The sequence below is a fragment of the Borostomias antarcticus genome, assembly GCF_949987555.1.
Source record: "Borostomias antarcticus genome assembly, chromosome: 10".
Classification (NCBI taxonomy): domain Eukaryota; kingdom Metazoa; phylum Chordata; class Actinopteri; order Stomiiformes; family Stomiidae; genus Borostomias; species Borostomias antarcticus.
The window spans coordinates 28,599,394-28,613,294 of NC_140243.1; the positions used below are offsets into that span (position 1 = coordinate 28,599,394).

Sequence of the window (13,901 nt, forward strand, 5' to 3'; positions counted from 1 at the left end):
AATAAATTAATAAGTCCAGCAGGCAAGGTCAAAAACGATAAACAGGCAGGGGTCAGGCGATCAACAAACAATGTCCAATATCCGTAATCCGTAATCAAAGTCCATATCCAGAAGGGGGGTCAGGGAATCCGTGTTTCAGTCCAGGGGTGGTGATAGCAGGCAAGCCGAGCACTGCACACTGGGTCACAGGTATTCTATGGGAAGATCTGGCGATGAGCATGGAGAAAACCAGGGTTCTTGTAGGCAGGCGATGATGATGATTGGGACCCGGTGCGCAGCACTCAGCCGTAAGCGCGTTCACTAATCACCACGATTGCCTTCACCTGTGGCGTTGGAGCGCGCGCCGTGCGCGTGCTGAGGTGCTGGGCGTCTCAGGATTACTCTCCGGGGATGAGGAGCGCGAATGCGCCCCATCTCCGGAGTCAGGAGGCGGGAATTCGGGAGACCCCGAACGCCGCGGGGTAGAGCCGGACCGACGCACGTTGCGTCGGGCCACCGGCAAGCTCGGAGGAGCGGAGGGGAATGCGCGCGGAGGTGCCGCCGTAACAATATTAAAGAGGCATGTGAAAACCACAACAATCCCTCGCCCTATGGAAGCACAACTAGCGATTCATAAAAATAGATTGATGAAAACAACCGTTTCGCGGCAGAAAATAATTTTTTTAGAAGCTGCATTCTCAGTGCCCCGTCCGCTGCCATCACATGGATATACTGGCTTGCGCTGGATTTTAAATTTCTTCTACAGGCCTCCGAATCACACCAAAGAGCCTTCTCCTTTCCTCTCCCTCTCCTCGTCCCCAGCAAAAATTGTGTATGCAGGCTACACTGTTATATGGTCCCTACCAATGTTGAAACCAAACCTACGCCCTTGGTACGACGGCTACACTCTCGGCTACAGTAAGCAGAGAGAAGCAGAGAGGGGGAGAGAGGGAGAGGAGTAGTAGGACCTGGGAACTGGTCGTGGAGCTGCAACACACACACAGTCATCCACACAGCTGGTTTGAACATAAAGAAAATAGATGGGGTGGGTAAAATAAGGGAATTGGGATGCAGAAATAGAGTGACCATCAGGGTTAATTTAGGAGCGGAAAATGTAATAATCTAATAACAAGTGTGCAAAATAATAATAAAGGCTATACGAATAGACTTCTCAATAATAATAGGCTATACAATTACAATTAAGGCTATACAAATGTCTTAATGTTTCCAACTCTGACCTGGAACCAGTGAGCTAGAATTGTCCAGAAACGTTTTGTCTGTTGCTGGTACCTGTCTGAATTATTGACAGCTGTCACAGACCTACATTGTCTGTATGGTGCTTGAGCACCCAAATTAATACATCCCAACGACCCCATCTCATTCCTTACTTCGCAGCTACGTATCCTTTCAATCTCCCGCGGCTCAGTGGCCCATTCTCGAACTGACGTGTTACATCACCGGCTGTGTGATCCTATCCAGCGGGTCACATGGTCACATGTTAGTCAACCGGACTGCGAGCTAAAGCCCAACTGCACCGTAGATGCGGGCGGTTCCAGGCAGGATAGGTTAGTCATCATCAGGTTAGTCATCATCAGGTTAGTCATCATCAGCGGCTGCATTGCTGACAGCGGAATTCACGTCATTTGTTTTTCGGATTTTATCCTCATCATAAACAACTAGACATACAGTAGGCTATACAGTAGGCTATATTATTATTATTATTATTATTATTATTATTATTATTAGTAGTAGTAGTAGTAGTAGTAGTAGTAGTAGTAGTATTGCTGTGAATACGAACCCGAGGTCCAGAGATGATGCTATCCCCGTGGGACCGGTGGCATTCCTCGAGCTGCTGTCTGTGCTGCCATGTGCGCACCGGGACCGTGATCCTCGGGATATGGTACATGGTAAGCACTGATAAGATAAGATCCACTTTCAGAATCCCCGTGGGGGAAATTTGGGTTACAACCGGTCTGTCCGTGTAAAGGATGGTAGAGTAGACTGCCTATAGAACCGACAGGTGTTAACATTATATCAGATGTTACCATTTAATCATTTGAAAATACTGCAAGTCTCGTATTAAAGTGGTAGAAAATTGTGTTTCATTGATATTGTTCTAATTGGAAAAGTATTTGTTTTTAGATTATAATGAATGATTGATGAGGCAAACAATGTGTTGCTTATCATAATGTATGAAAATATTTTCCACTGTTTGCACTCTTGTCTGTAGGCTGTGCTAATGAAGGGGTTAACTTAACCTAACACCATGGAAATATATCATCTCCAATTCTTCTGAATGTTTAATGAGGCTTGGTCAGTGGCTCTGGTAGCAGGTGCTGTATCAGGTGGATACAGGAGTCTGTTGGTCTGATTGGCAGGATTTTCCATGACATCACTCTGTCTGAGAGACTTTTCCTACTGATCACCTTATCTGCATCTGCACTAATCCTCTCTGCATCCCGTGTGGAGAGAACCTTTTCAGAAAGCCAGTTCCCCGGAAGTTCAGTCTCACTCCTAATGAACGCTCCAGGGTTCCATTATAGTGGCAGTCTATGACATTAATGGCCATTGCTTTATTGTGTTCTGGACAGGGAGAAACCAACAGGTTTCTGGCTCGGTCTGTCTTGTCAGAATGTGTGTTCTGTCAGTCGGAATGAATGAATGAATGAATGAATGAATGAATGAATGAATGAATGAATGAATGAATGAATGAATGAACGAATGAACGAATGAATGAATGAATGAGTTTATTTGAAATCGTAAAAACATAATGGCACTTTGACCTTTCTGCCTGTGTGTGTGTGTGTGTGTGTGTGTGCGCGTGTATGTGTGCCTGCCTGCGTACGTGGTTAAGCTCATCAACTCGGTGGTGCTGCTGATCCTGCTGACGTCTCTCAGCGACCCTGACCAGTACCACCTGACCAGCGCTGAGCTCGCCAACGACCTGGATGTCATGGATGATGCCAGTAAGTATGACAGCTGCAGCTGGGGCCCATGTGTGGCCGGGAGCATCTCTAGCTACCTGCTCTTCCTACTATACCCATCTACAGCCACACACTCCTGATCACACACAGTCTCATCATCACTTTGATTAGGATTGGGGGGCGGCTGTAGCTCAGTTGGTAGAGCGGGTCGTTCAATGATCGAAGGGTCAGCGGTTCGAATCCCAGCTCCGACCGTCCACATGTCGAAGTGTCCTTGAGCAAGACACCTAACCCCAAATTGCTCCTAATGAGCAGGTTAGCACCTAGCATGGTAGCTACCACCGTATGGGTGAATGAGAGGCCATTGTAAAGCGCTTTGAGTGCCGCTAAGGTGGAAAAGCGCTATATAAGTGCAGTCCGTTTACCATTATTCCTTTGAAACTGACTTGCTAACAACATTTGGTCTTTATTTAAAGTTCCAACAAGTAATGTTCATGATTTGATATTTAATCAAGAAAAGAAAATACACCCCTTGTTTGGTGAGGTGCTGAGCCAAGGGCAGAGTCAAATAGTTACGTGTTTGCTCCAGGTGATCACAGGCATACTACTCTACCGTTGAATGAAAGCTCAGTGTTTCTATGGGAACCAGGCCCCCGGCCCATGGTCATGCCTGTCTAACGTTCAGTTTGAGGCCATTCTCAAACCTGTCTAACGTTCAGTTTGAGAGGCCATTCTCAAACCTGTCTAACATCCAGCTTTAGAGGCCATTCTCAAACCTGTCTAACGTTCAGTTTCAGAGGCCATTCTCAAACCTGTCCAACGTTCAGTTTCAGAGGCCATTCTCAAACCTGTCTAACGTTCAGTTTGAGAGGCCATTCTCAAACCTGTCTAACATCCAGCTTTAGAGGCCATTCTCAAACCTGTCTAACGTTCAGTTTCAGAGGCCATTCTCACACCTTTCCAACGTTCAGTTTCAGAGTCCATTCTCAAACCTGTCCAACGTTCAGTTTCAGAGTCCATTCTCAAACCTGTCTAACGTTCAGTTTCAGAGTCCATTCTCAAACCTGTCTAACGTTCAGTTTCAGAGGCCATTCTCAAACCTTCACTTCACTGGTGGAGCTGAGCACAGCACATACTGGTCAGATGGACATGCGGTCAGTCTGCCACTGTAGGTGCGGTAGTGTGGGATTGAGCCAGAGCTTTGTCCTCAGATCTGGGGATTAGCAGGCCTGTGTGGTCCCCTGCCGTCAGGCCGTCTGCTGGTGGGCTTAGGGACAATCCACAATAGGACTATGCTGCATGCATCACTCACACACACACTCACACACACACACACACACACACACACACACACACACACACACACACACACACACACACTCAAACACACACACTCACACACACACACACACACACACACACACACACACACACACACACACACTCAAACACACACACACCATGTCCTTGTCTTAACCAGGGATCCCAGCATGGCCTGAGACCAGTATTGATCTCTCCCATCCATGACAGATATGTGCATCGCCTCAGCCATCTCTCTGCTGATGATCCTCATCTGCGGCATGGCGACCTACGGAGCTTACAAAGTAAGACAACATTACAAACATCTGGTGGCCTTTCATATTTGAATTAATTACACTTAAGTTGAATGCAGACAAAAACTAAATGTTGTGTGTGTGTGTGTGTGTGTAGGGGGTGTTCATATGTGTGTTTGTGTGTACAGTAACCTAAATGTATGTTTTTATGCTGCCGTCGTGGCCAGGTCTCTCTTAAAAAAGAAATTCTAAATCTCAACGAGCTACTACCTGGTTAAATAAAGGTTTAATTTAAAAACTAGAAATGGTGCTCAGAGAGCACAGACCTCCACCCATGAATGCATTTAGTGGCTCTGTGCCAAAATTGAATGGGTTGTAAATTGGCCCATGCTACACCCCTCCACCGAGTTTCATGAAAAGCAGTCTGGTAGTTTTTATGTATAATCCTTGATCAAAAAATGAATGGAGGTGAAAGGCTGGCCCGGTTGTGTTACGTGGACCCGCCCCGTGATTCAGATCCACTCCACAATTTAATGGGTTGTTAGTTGGCCAATGCTACACCCCTCCACCGAGTTTCATGAAAATCGGTCTGATAGTTTTTGCATAATCTTGATCCCAAAAAGGAATGGCGGAGAATGCCCCGTTGTTACGGCAGGTCTTAGCTGACAGTTAGAGCTAGGGGCAGACTGATGACACATGGGGGGGGGGGGTGGTTTGTTGCTCATTAGCGGCTCATGGAAAACAGCTGGGCAGGTATCTTTTTTGGAAATGACACGCTGACCAGACGAGGACCAAGAGATGCCACCGTGCGATCGACTTCTTTCTCCCCCATAATTATGGACTTAAGTGAACAACCTTTTAACAAATACTGAACGGACCATCAAGGAGGGAGCTGGCCGCGCATCTATTCCGGGGGCTGTGGTAGCGGGCCCATCGGCGTCGAGCTGGTCGAGTTCTTACCTGGGTTGCGATGAGTAGCGATCCTAACTAGGTTAGCTTGCTCTCACCCAGGTAAGTCAGGCACACTCAACACGTCTACCTACACGTAGGGAAAGACGTCCAGGTTACGGACTGACTGGTCTTGTAGAGCAGTGCAGTAGAAGTACGAGCCAGGCTAGTCGACCCCCGTAACACCCGTGTTTGGGCGGCCCGTGGCCCCGCCCCGTGTTCCAGATCAGCCCCAACATTTTATGGGCTCTAAGTTGGCCTATGCTACTGTACACACTTCCACTGAGTTTCGTGAAAATCAGTTGGGTTGTTTTTGCATAATCCTTCTAACAGACGAACAAACGCACAAACAAACGCATGAACACACACACACATGCCACCGAAAACATGACGTCTCGCCCTGCGCTGTTGCTGGGTCGGAGGTCAAACTAAATTCCAAGTTCAAAAGGCACGATCCAAACTCTTCCCGCCTACTCTCGATCTAGATTTACAGACATGGCCTGGGTGGGGGAGACTACACTATGACTTATATATCCTGCTCCGCTGCAGGAGTTTGGTTCTCTGTTCTCAGAGAGACGTATCAGCTTCTCCCCAGCTCTTCCCCTGGTCTCTAACATGAAGATCATCTTACTGTTACAGCAACACGCTGCCTGGATCATCCCATTCTTCTGCTACCAGATCTTCGACTTGGCTCTGAATGCCTTGGTGGCTGTCAGCATCGTGGTCTACCCCAACACCATCCAGGACTACCTGCTGCAGCTGGTGAGAATCCTCTCTGCTCTCCTGCTCTGCTAGGACAGAGCAAGACTAGGACATTCTGGTGGCCATAGGAAGTCACAGCAAAGAGAGAAGGGCTATGTGTGGATGGCTCTCTCTCTTTTCTTTTCTTTTTCTCCCTCTATCATTCCTCCCCTGATCTCAGCCCCCACATTTACATGAGGATGATATTAACCAGACAGGAAGTAATGCTTTCATTGTTTTGACTGCCTCTCCTCTCTTCCTCTGTCCTCCCAGCCGGAGAACTTCCCCTACAGAGACGAGATCATGTCTCTGAGCAACGTGTGGCTGGTGTTCATCGTGCTCCTCTTCATCGGCTGCATCCTGGCCTTCAAGGTACCTGGAACCTCTGATGGAACGGTTCTGCCTGGAACCTCTGATGGAACGGTTCTGCCTGGAACCTCTGATGGAACAGTTCTACCTGGAACCTCTGATGGAACGGTTCTTCCTGGAACCTCTGATGGAACAGTTCTACCTGGAACCTTTGTTTGATGCCATGTTTCTGGAAACAAGGGTTTTTCAGAGGTTTCTCTCAGAGAGACAACCCAAGAACCCTTTATAGGTTATGGGTAGCACCTTTCTTCCAAGAGTATGATTAGAACAACCTACCACAGAAAATACATATTATGTAGCCTTCCCATTAACTAATGTCTGTTACCTGGGCAACTGAGACATCGGTGTTTATACACAGGTACGGCTTTGTTATGACTTGCAAAGAGACGTGGTTGTGAGTAATGTGTACCTTTGTATGGTATTGGAGAGGAAAGTAGCCTTTGTCTGAAGAATAATTCTAGTTATTTTTTAACCTCGAGCCCTGGAGATGGTTAAAAGGCCTTACCTGGATTGGAGGCTCCTGGATGGGCTTTTTTCCTATCACTAGAAAGGAAGCCATTGATGCGGGGCCTTGTTATAGTGTTGCTCTTGGTAACACTGGATAGCCTTCACCTGCCTCTGTCAAATCCCCCAAGCAGTGGCCCATTCTGCCAACGACTCTCCACAGAGCTCGCCTGTTTCATAGCACTCCGCTGGCTAACCTGTAACCTCAGTCACGCTTCTGCTAGTGTCTTCCTGTGTAGCAGTGACCACACGGAGGTGAACAGACAGTGAGGAAAACTCACTGCCTCGCAAATTTGTTGATCTCAAGATTTAATGACGATGACCACTTGTTTCTCTTCTGTCCAGGTCGCAGTTCAGTTAGGGCTTTATAAACTCAGCTGTCACATGACCGGCCTGCGAGGGAGACTCCTGCAGCGGCCTGGGAGGTTATGCCTGGATTCTGTTTCAGAGTAAATTCAACAATCCCATTATGACGCTCACCGGTCCCGTCAGGCTGTCATGATACGAGCCAGTCCGTGAGCAGGCTGTGAAAGTGACCAGAGGTGTGTATCCATGAAGTGGTGTCTGCAGAGGGTCTGTGCAGCCCATGCCAGCTCCGCCGTGCGCAGCTCGATGGCTCCACCAGGCCAGCTCCGCCGTGCGCAGCTCGATGGCTCCACCAGGCCAGCTCCGCCGTGCGCAGCTCGATGGCTCCACCAGGCCAGCTCCGCCGTGCGCAGCTCGATGGCTCCACCAGGCCAGCTCCGCCGTGCGCAGCTCGATGGCTCCACCAGGCCAGCTCCGCCGTGCGCAGCTCGATGGCTCCACCAGGCCAGCTCCGCCGTGCGCAGCTCGATGGCTCCACCAGGCCAGCTCCGCCGTGCGCAGCTCGATGGCTCCACCAGGCCAGCTCCGCCGTGCGCAGCTCGATGGCTCCACCAGGCCAGCTCCGCCGTGCGCAGCTCGATGGCTCTACCAGATGGTGATGTGCTTGGCTTCAGGAACCCATTGCTACTGCTACTGCTAGGAGATGGATGAAGGCGGAAAGTCTGAAATGACAGGGAGCCTGTTTTTGGTGCCACCGTTCAGTGAACTAGGAGCCCCTCAGTCAAGGCCTGGGGATGGTGTCCTCTTTAATATAGACAGAACCAGGTGTCCATTTGGGTCTGGCTTTTATGGCTCACTTCAGCACCGTGAGCTTTCCTCTGACCCTCCCAGAGTCAGGCTCAAGGTTGGCCTTTCACACAATGACTGTATTTTGTAGTAAAACTGACAAGAAGTCAGTGTATGTGAATCACATGAACCAATATGAGTTTCTCTTCACCCAGCGACATCAGTGTCCATGCACTATATACCATTATTTCACTACATATTGTAACATTGTGTGTGTGTCCCGGCAGGCCTACCTGATCGTGTGCGTGTGGAACTGCTACAGATATGTGAGTGGAAGAGGCACGGGGGTCCTGGTTTACCTCACAACTAACGACACCACAGTAAGTTACACTGAATAATACCCTTTTACTCCAGTCACGTTTCTATTCTTAGCTTCTCCCCTGCTTCTGGTTTATGTGTTGCACTCAGAGCAGCTTTATCATTTGTATTCCTGAGAGGTCAGAAGTTTATCATACTGTAAATCTATCATAACACACTGGCTGATCTACATTTTATATCATAGCTTATTTCCAAAGAAAGCGAAGCCTTCAGAGCCTGATGGAAATGTGACACCCGCCCTCCAGATCCCAGTTTTATAGTAATGCGTGGGACGTCCATCAAGCAGCCGTACGACTGTAAGGATGAATGCATGATGTTGGAGGAGGAAGGAAGTGTAGAGTTGGGCTGTAGTTGGTCTCTGCGTGGATGGGCCTTCATACTGGCAAACTCATTCATCTGGCCTTAACTACAGTACGCTCTCCTGGTGGATCTCTCTTTTTCTTCTCTCTTCCTTTTCTTCTCTCTATCTCTCTCTCTCACACACATCTCTACCTCTCCCTACGTCTCTCCTGCACGTGTCTGATATCCCTGACCTGGCCAGCTGGCATCTCCCCAATGTCTTCACCCACAGTTATTACCACAGAGGAGAAATACTGCTGCCAAACATGGACCCCAGGGGGCCTGCGTTTCCTCTCAGGCATCTGCTCGGACGGCTCTTGAGAGAACCATGATTTTATTACGGGGCGTTACATTATCAATGATCAGGTGTCAGGTTGTCACCCCAATGTAATAACAGCATACTTAGCTGTCTATAGTTAAAGGACAATGCTCGTTTTTGACAACCTGGACCTTATTTACGACATATTATAAGACGTTTGACTCACCGAGATCACTTTGGTGTAGTTCGGAGGCCTGTAGAAGAAATTTAAAATCCAGCGCGAGCCAGTATATCCATGTAATGGCGGTGGACGGGGCACTGAGAATGCAGTTTCTAAAAATCTATTTTCTGCCGTGAAACGGTTGTTTTTATCAATCTGTCTGGATGAATCACTAGTTGTGCTTACATAGAGCATGCCTGTTGTGGTTTTCACATGCCATGATCTTTAGAAACGTCTTTCGAAACGAAATAGCTTCCTCACTTGCTCCAGCACGCATTCGCACAGCGCGCAATCGTTGCTCCAGCACGCTGTGCGCATGCGACAGATTGATGAAAACAACCGTTTCGCGGCAGAAAATAGATTTTTAGAAACTGCATTCTCAGTGCCCCCATCACCGCCATTACATGGATATACTGGCTCGCGCTGGATTTTAAATTTCTTCTACAGGCCTCCGAACTACACCAAAGTGATCTCGGTGAGTCAAACGTCTTATAATATGTCGTAAATAAGGTCCAGGTTGTCAAAAACGAGCATTGTCCTTTAATGACCTCTCATGCAGAGAAACGGAACTAAAAGTATCAACAGTCCATGTTTCAACTGACTCTACAGCAAGAGCAGCGCGTGACAGCCTGTGTGCTCGTCTGCTGACAGCTTTATGAACACTGAGAGGAATGACGTGTTGTTGGTGTCTGGAGGGGACTGAGAGAGGGATAGACGGAGAGGACAAAAAGAGATATAGAGGGATAATTAGAGAGAGAGAGCCAGAGAAGAAGGACAGAGAGTGAAATAGATAGGGAGTAAGGAGAGAGAGACAGAGAGAGAGAGAGAGAGCTGTGTGCTTGAGTGTCACTTCCAGAGCAGCTGATGTGTGAAGCAGCAGAGTGGTAAAGAGAGGAGAGGAGGGAGGAAGCACGCTAGCGCTGATGTCATCAGTCAAGACCGTGGCAGGAAAACAACTCAGGGGCTTCTCAGTGAAACCCACCTGGGTTTGATAGGCGAGCGCTCCGTCACACAGCTGGACGGCAGGCTGTGGTGACTCCCCAGCAGACCCAGGTACTGCAGGGTGATGCAGGGGAGCATAGCCGGGGGATGTCCTCCGTATGAGCACCGAGGCTGGGGGGGCACATGAAACACGGGCCCCTACATCAGCTGTCTGGGGTCTGTTATCCAAGTTATTTTCTAACTATTAATAATTTTGAGAAAATGCCTTGGTACTTCTTAATCATCAGAGTAAGAGCTTTATTGAAGATCTTTTACAGAGCATAGCCTTTTATCCTATGCAGGACACAACCCAAACATGAATATGTAAATCTCTATTGACCAATGACCTGAAGGTCTACCAGAGAACAGGGCAGTCTTACAGGTCAATAGCTGACATGTTAGTGAGATTCCACAGGGCATAGTTTATGGTCCTGACCAACAAAATGCTAGATCTGAAAACTGCTCTCACAAGTTCCTCCTTCACACATGCCTACATGTTCTGGTTCTGCAGTTGTGACAGACTTGGTTTTGTTCAGCGTTGTGTTCTCTGTGTCGCTCGTTCCTTTGACCCATGTTAAGGGATGGTCCAGGGTGGGACAAGAACCCACGACCTTGCTCTTGCAAGTCGGATGTGCTAACCACTACGCCAAGAGAGCCATCCCTTTCAGCAGAGTCGTTAGCACATTGTACTAGGGGAGTGAGTTTATACTAGAGGAGTGAGTTTATACTAGGGGAGTGAGTTTATACTAGGGGAGTGAGTTTATACTAGAGGAGTGAGTTTATACTAGGGGAGTGAGTTTATACTAGGGGAGTGAGTTTATACTAGGGGAGTGAGTTTATACTAGAGGAGTGAGTTTATACTAGAGGAGTGAGTTTATACTAGGGGAGTGAGTTTATACTAGAGGAGTGAGTTTATACTAGGGGAGTGAGTTTATACTAGAGGAGTGAGTTTATACTAGGGGAGTGAGTTTATACTAGGGGAGTGAGTTTATACTAGGGGAGTGAGTTTATACTAGGGGAGCGAGTTTATACTAGAGGAGTGAGTTTATACTATAGGAGTGAGTTTATACTAGGGGAGTGAGTTTATACTAGAGGAGTGAGTTTATACTAGAGGAGTGAGTTTATACTATAGGAGTGAGTTTATACTAGGGGAGTGAGTTTATACTAGAGGAGTGAGTTTATACTAGAGGAGTGAGTTTATACTAGGGGAGTGAGTTTATACTAGAGGAGTGAGTTTATACTAGGGGAGTGAGTTTATACTAGAGGAGTGAGTTTATACTAGGGGAGTGAGTTTATACTAGGGGAGTGAGTTTATACTAGGGGAGTGAGTTTATACTAGAGGAGTGAGTTTATACTAGAGGAGTGAGTTTATACTAGGGGAGTGAGTTTATACTAGGGGAGTGAGTTTATACTAGAGGAGTGAGTTTATACTAGGGGAGTGAATTTATACTAGGGGAGTGAGTTTATACTAGGGGAGTGAGTTTATACTAGAGGAGTGAGTTTATACTAGGGGAGTGAGTTTATGAGTTTATACTAGGGGAGTGAGTTTATACTAGGGGAGCGAGTTTATACTAGGGGAGTGAGTTTATACTAGAGGAGCGAGTTTATACTAGAGGAGCGAGTTTATACTAGGGGAGTGAGTTTATACTAGAGGAGTGAGTTTATACTATAGGAGTGAGTTTATACTAGGGGAGTGAGTTTATACTAGAGGAGTGAGTTTATACTAGAGGAGTGAGTTTATACTATAGGAGTGAGTTTATACTAGGGGAGTGAGTTTATACTAGAGGAGTGAGTTTATACTAGAGGAGTGAGTTTATACTAGGGGAGTGAGTTTATACTAGAGGAGTGAGTTTATACTAGGGGAGTGAGTTTATACTAGGGGAGTGAGTTTATACTAGAGGAGTGAGTTTATACTAGGGGAGTGAGTTTATACTAGAGGAGCGAGTTTATACTAGAGGAGTGAGTTTATACTAGGGGAGTGAGTTTATACTAGAGGAGTGAGTTTATACTAGAGGAGTGAGTTTATACTAGGGGAGTGAGTTTATACTAGAGGAGTGAGTTTATACTAGGGGAGTGAGTTTATACTAGAGGAGTGAGTTTATACTAGAGGAGTGAGTTTATACTAGAGGAGTGAGTTTATACTAGGGGAGTGAGTTTATACTAGAGGAGTGAGTTTATACTAGAGGAGTGAGTTTATACTAGGGGAGTGAGTTTATACTAGAGGAGTGAGTTTATACTAGAGGAGTGAGTTTATACTAGGGGAGTGAGTTTATACTAGGGGAGTGAGTTTATACTAGAGGAGTGAGTTTATACTAGGGGAGTGAGTTTATACTAGAGGAGTGAGTTTATACTAGGGGAGTGAGTTTATACTAGGGGAGTGAGTTTATACTAGAGGAGTGAGTTTATACTAGGGGAGTGAGTTTATACTAGAGGAGTGAGTTTATACTAGGGGAGTGAGTTTATACTAGAGGAGTGAGTTTATACTAGAGGAGTGAGTTTATTCTAGGGGAGTGAGTTTATACTAGAGGAGTGAGTTTATACTAGGGGAGTGAGTTTATACTAGAGGAGTGAGTTTATACTAGAGGAGTGAGTTTATACTAGAGGAGTGAGTTTATTCTAGGGGAGTGAGTTTATACTAGAGGAGTGAGTTTATACTCAGCTTGGGTGGTCTACAGGAAGTACTCTGAAAAACAGAGAGGGCCTACAGGGTGTCTGTCTGGCTGGCTGTCTGTCTGTCTGGCTGGCTGGCTGTCTGGCTGTCTGGCTGTCTTGCTGTCTGTCTGTCTGTCTGGCTGGCTGGCTGTCTGGCTGTCTGTCTGTCTGTCTGTCTGTCTGTCTGTCTGGCTGTCTGTCTGTCTGGCTGTCTTGCTGTCTGTCTGGCTGGCTGTCTGGCTGTCTGCCTGGCTGTCTGTCTGTCTGTCTGTCTGTCTGTCTGTCTGTCTGTCTGTCTGTCTGTCTGTCTGTCTGGCTGTCTGGCTGTCTGTCTGGCTGTCTGGCTGTCTGGCTGTCTGTCTGGCTGTCTGGCTGGCTGTCTGGCTGTCTGTCTGGCTGTCTGTCTGGCTGGCTGTCTGGCTGTCTGGCTGGCTGTCTGGCTGTCTGTCTGCTGTCTGGCTGTCTGTCTGGCTGGCTGTCTGGCTGGCATGCATCTGAGATACCAGGAATGCAGCATGACTGTTTCCCACAGCTGAGAGAGACAGAGAGAGAGAGAGAGAGAGAGAGAGAGAGAGAGACAGAGAGAGGGAGAAAGAGATAGAGAGAGAGAGACAGAGGGAGAGAGAGAGAGAGAGAGAGAGAGACAGAGAGAGAGACAGAGAGAGACAGAGAGAGACAGAGAGAGAGAGAGAGAGTGAGACAGAGAGAGAGAGAGACAGAGAGACAGAGAGAGAGAGAGAGAGAGAGAGAGACAGAGAGAGAGACAGAGAGATAGAGATAGAGAGAGAGAGAGAGTGAGACAGAGAGAGACAGAGAGAGAGACAGAGAGAGTGAGACAGAGAGAGAGACAGAGAGAGAGAGAGAGAGAGAGACAGAGAGAGAGAGAGAGAGAGAGAGAGAGACAGAGAGAGAGAGAGAGAGAGAGAGACAGAGAGAGAGAGACAGAGAGAGAGAGAGAGAGA

At 47.4% G+C, this 13,901-nt stretch overlaps 1 protein-coding gene across 1 annotated transcript in view; it reads left to right on the forward strand.

Annotated features, from left to right (window-relative positions):
* Positions 1–1,790: 1,790 nt before the first annotated feature.
* LOC311314379 (lysosomal-associated transmembrane protein 4B-like) overlaps positions 1,791–13,901 on the forward strand; it is a gene marked incomplete at both ends in the record, with an annotated part of 12,607 nt that continues 496 nt past the window's right edge. Inside the window, 6 exons of the mRNA XM_084444715.1 lie at positions 1,791–1,886; positions 2,834–2,945; positions 4,434–4,507; positions 6,044–6,166; positions 6,419–6,517; positions 8,398–8,490. Of these exons, the coding sequence (XP_084300841.1) occupies positions 1,791–1,886; positions 2,834–2,945; positions 4,434–4,507; positions 6,044–6,166; positions 6,419–6,517; positions 8,398–8,490 (597 nt within the window). The remainder of the gene's footprint in view (positions 1,887–2,833; positions 2,946–4,433; positions 4,508–6,043; positions 6,167–6,418; positions 6,518–8,397; positions 8,491–13,901) is intronic.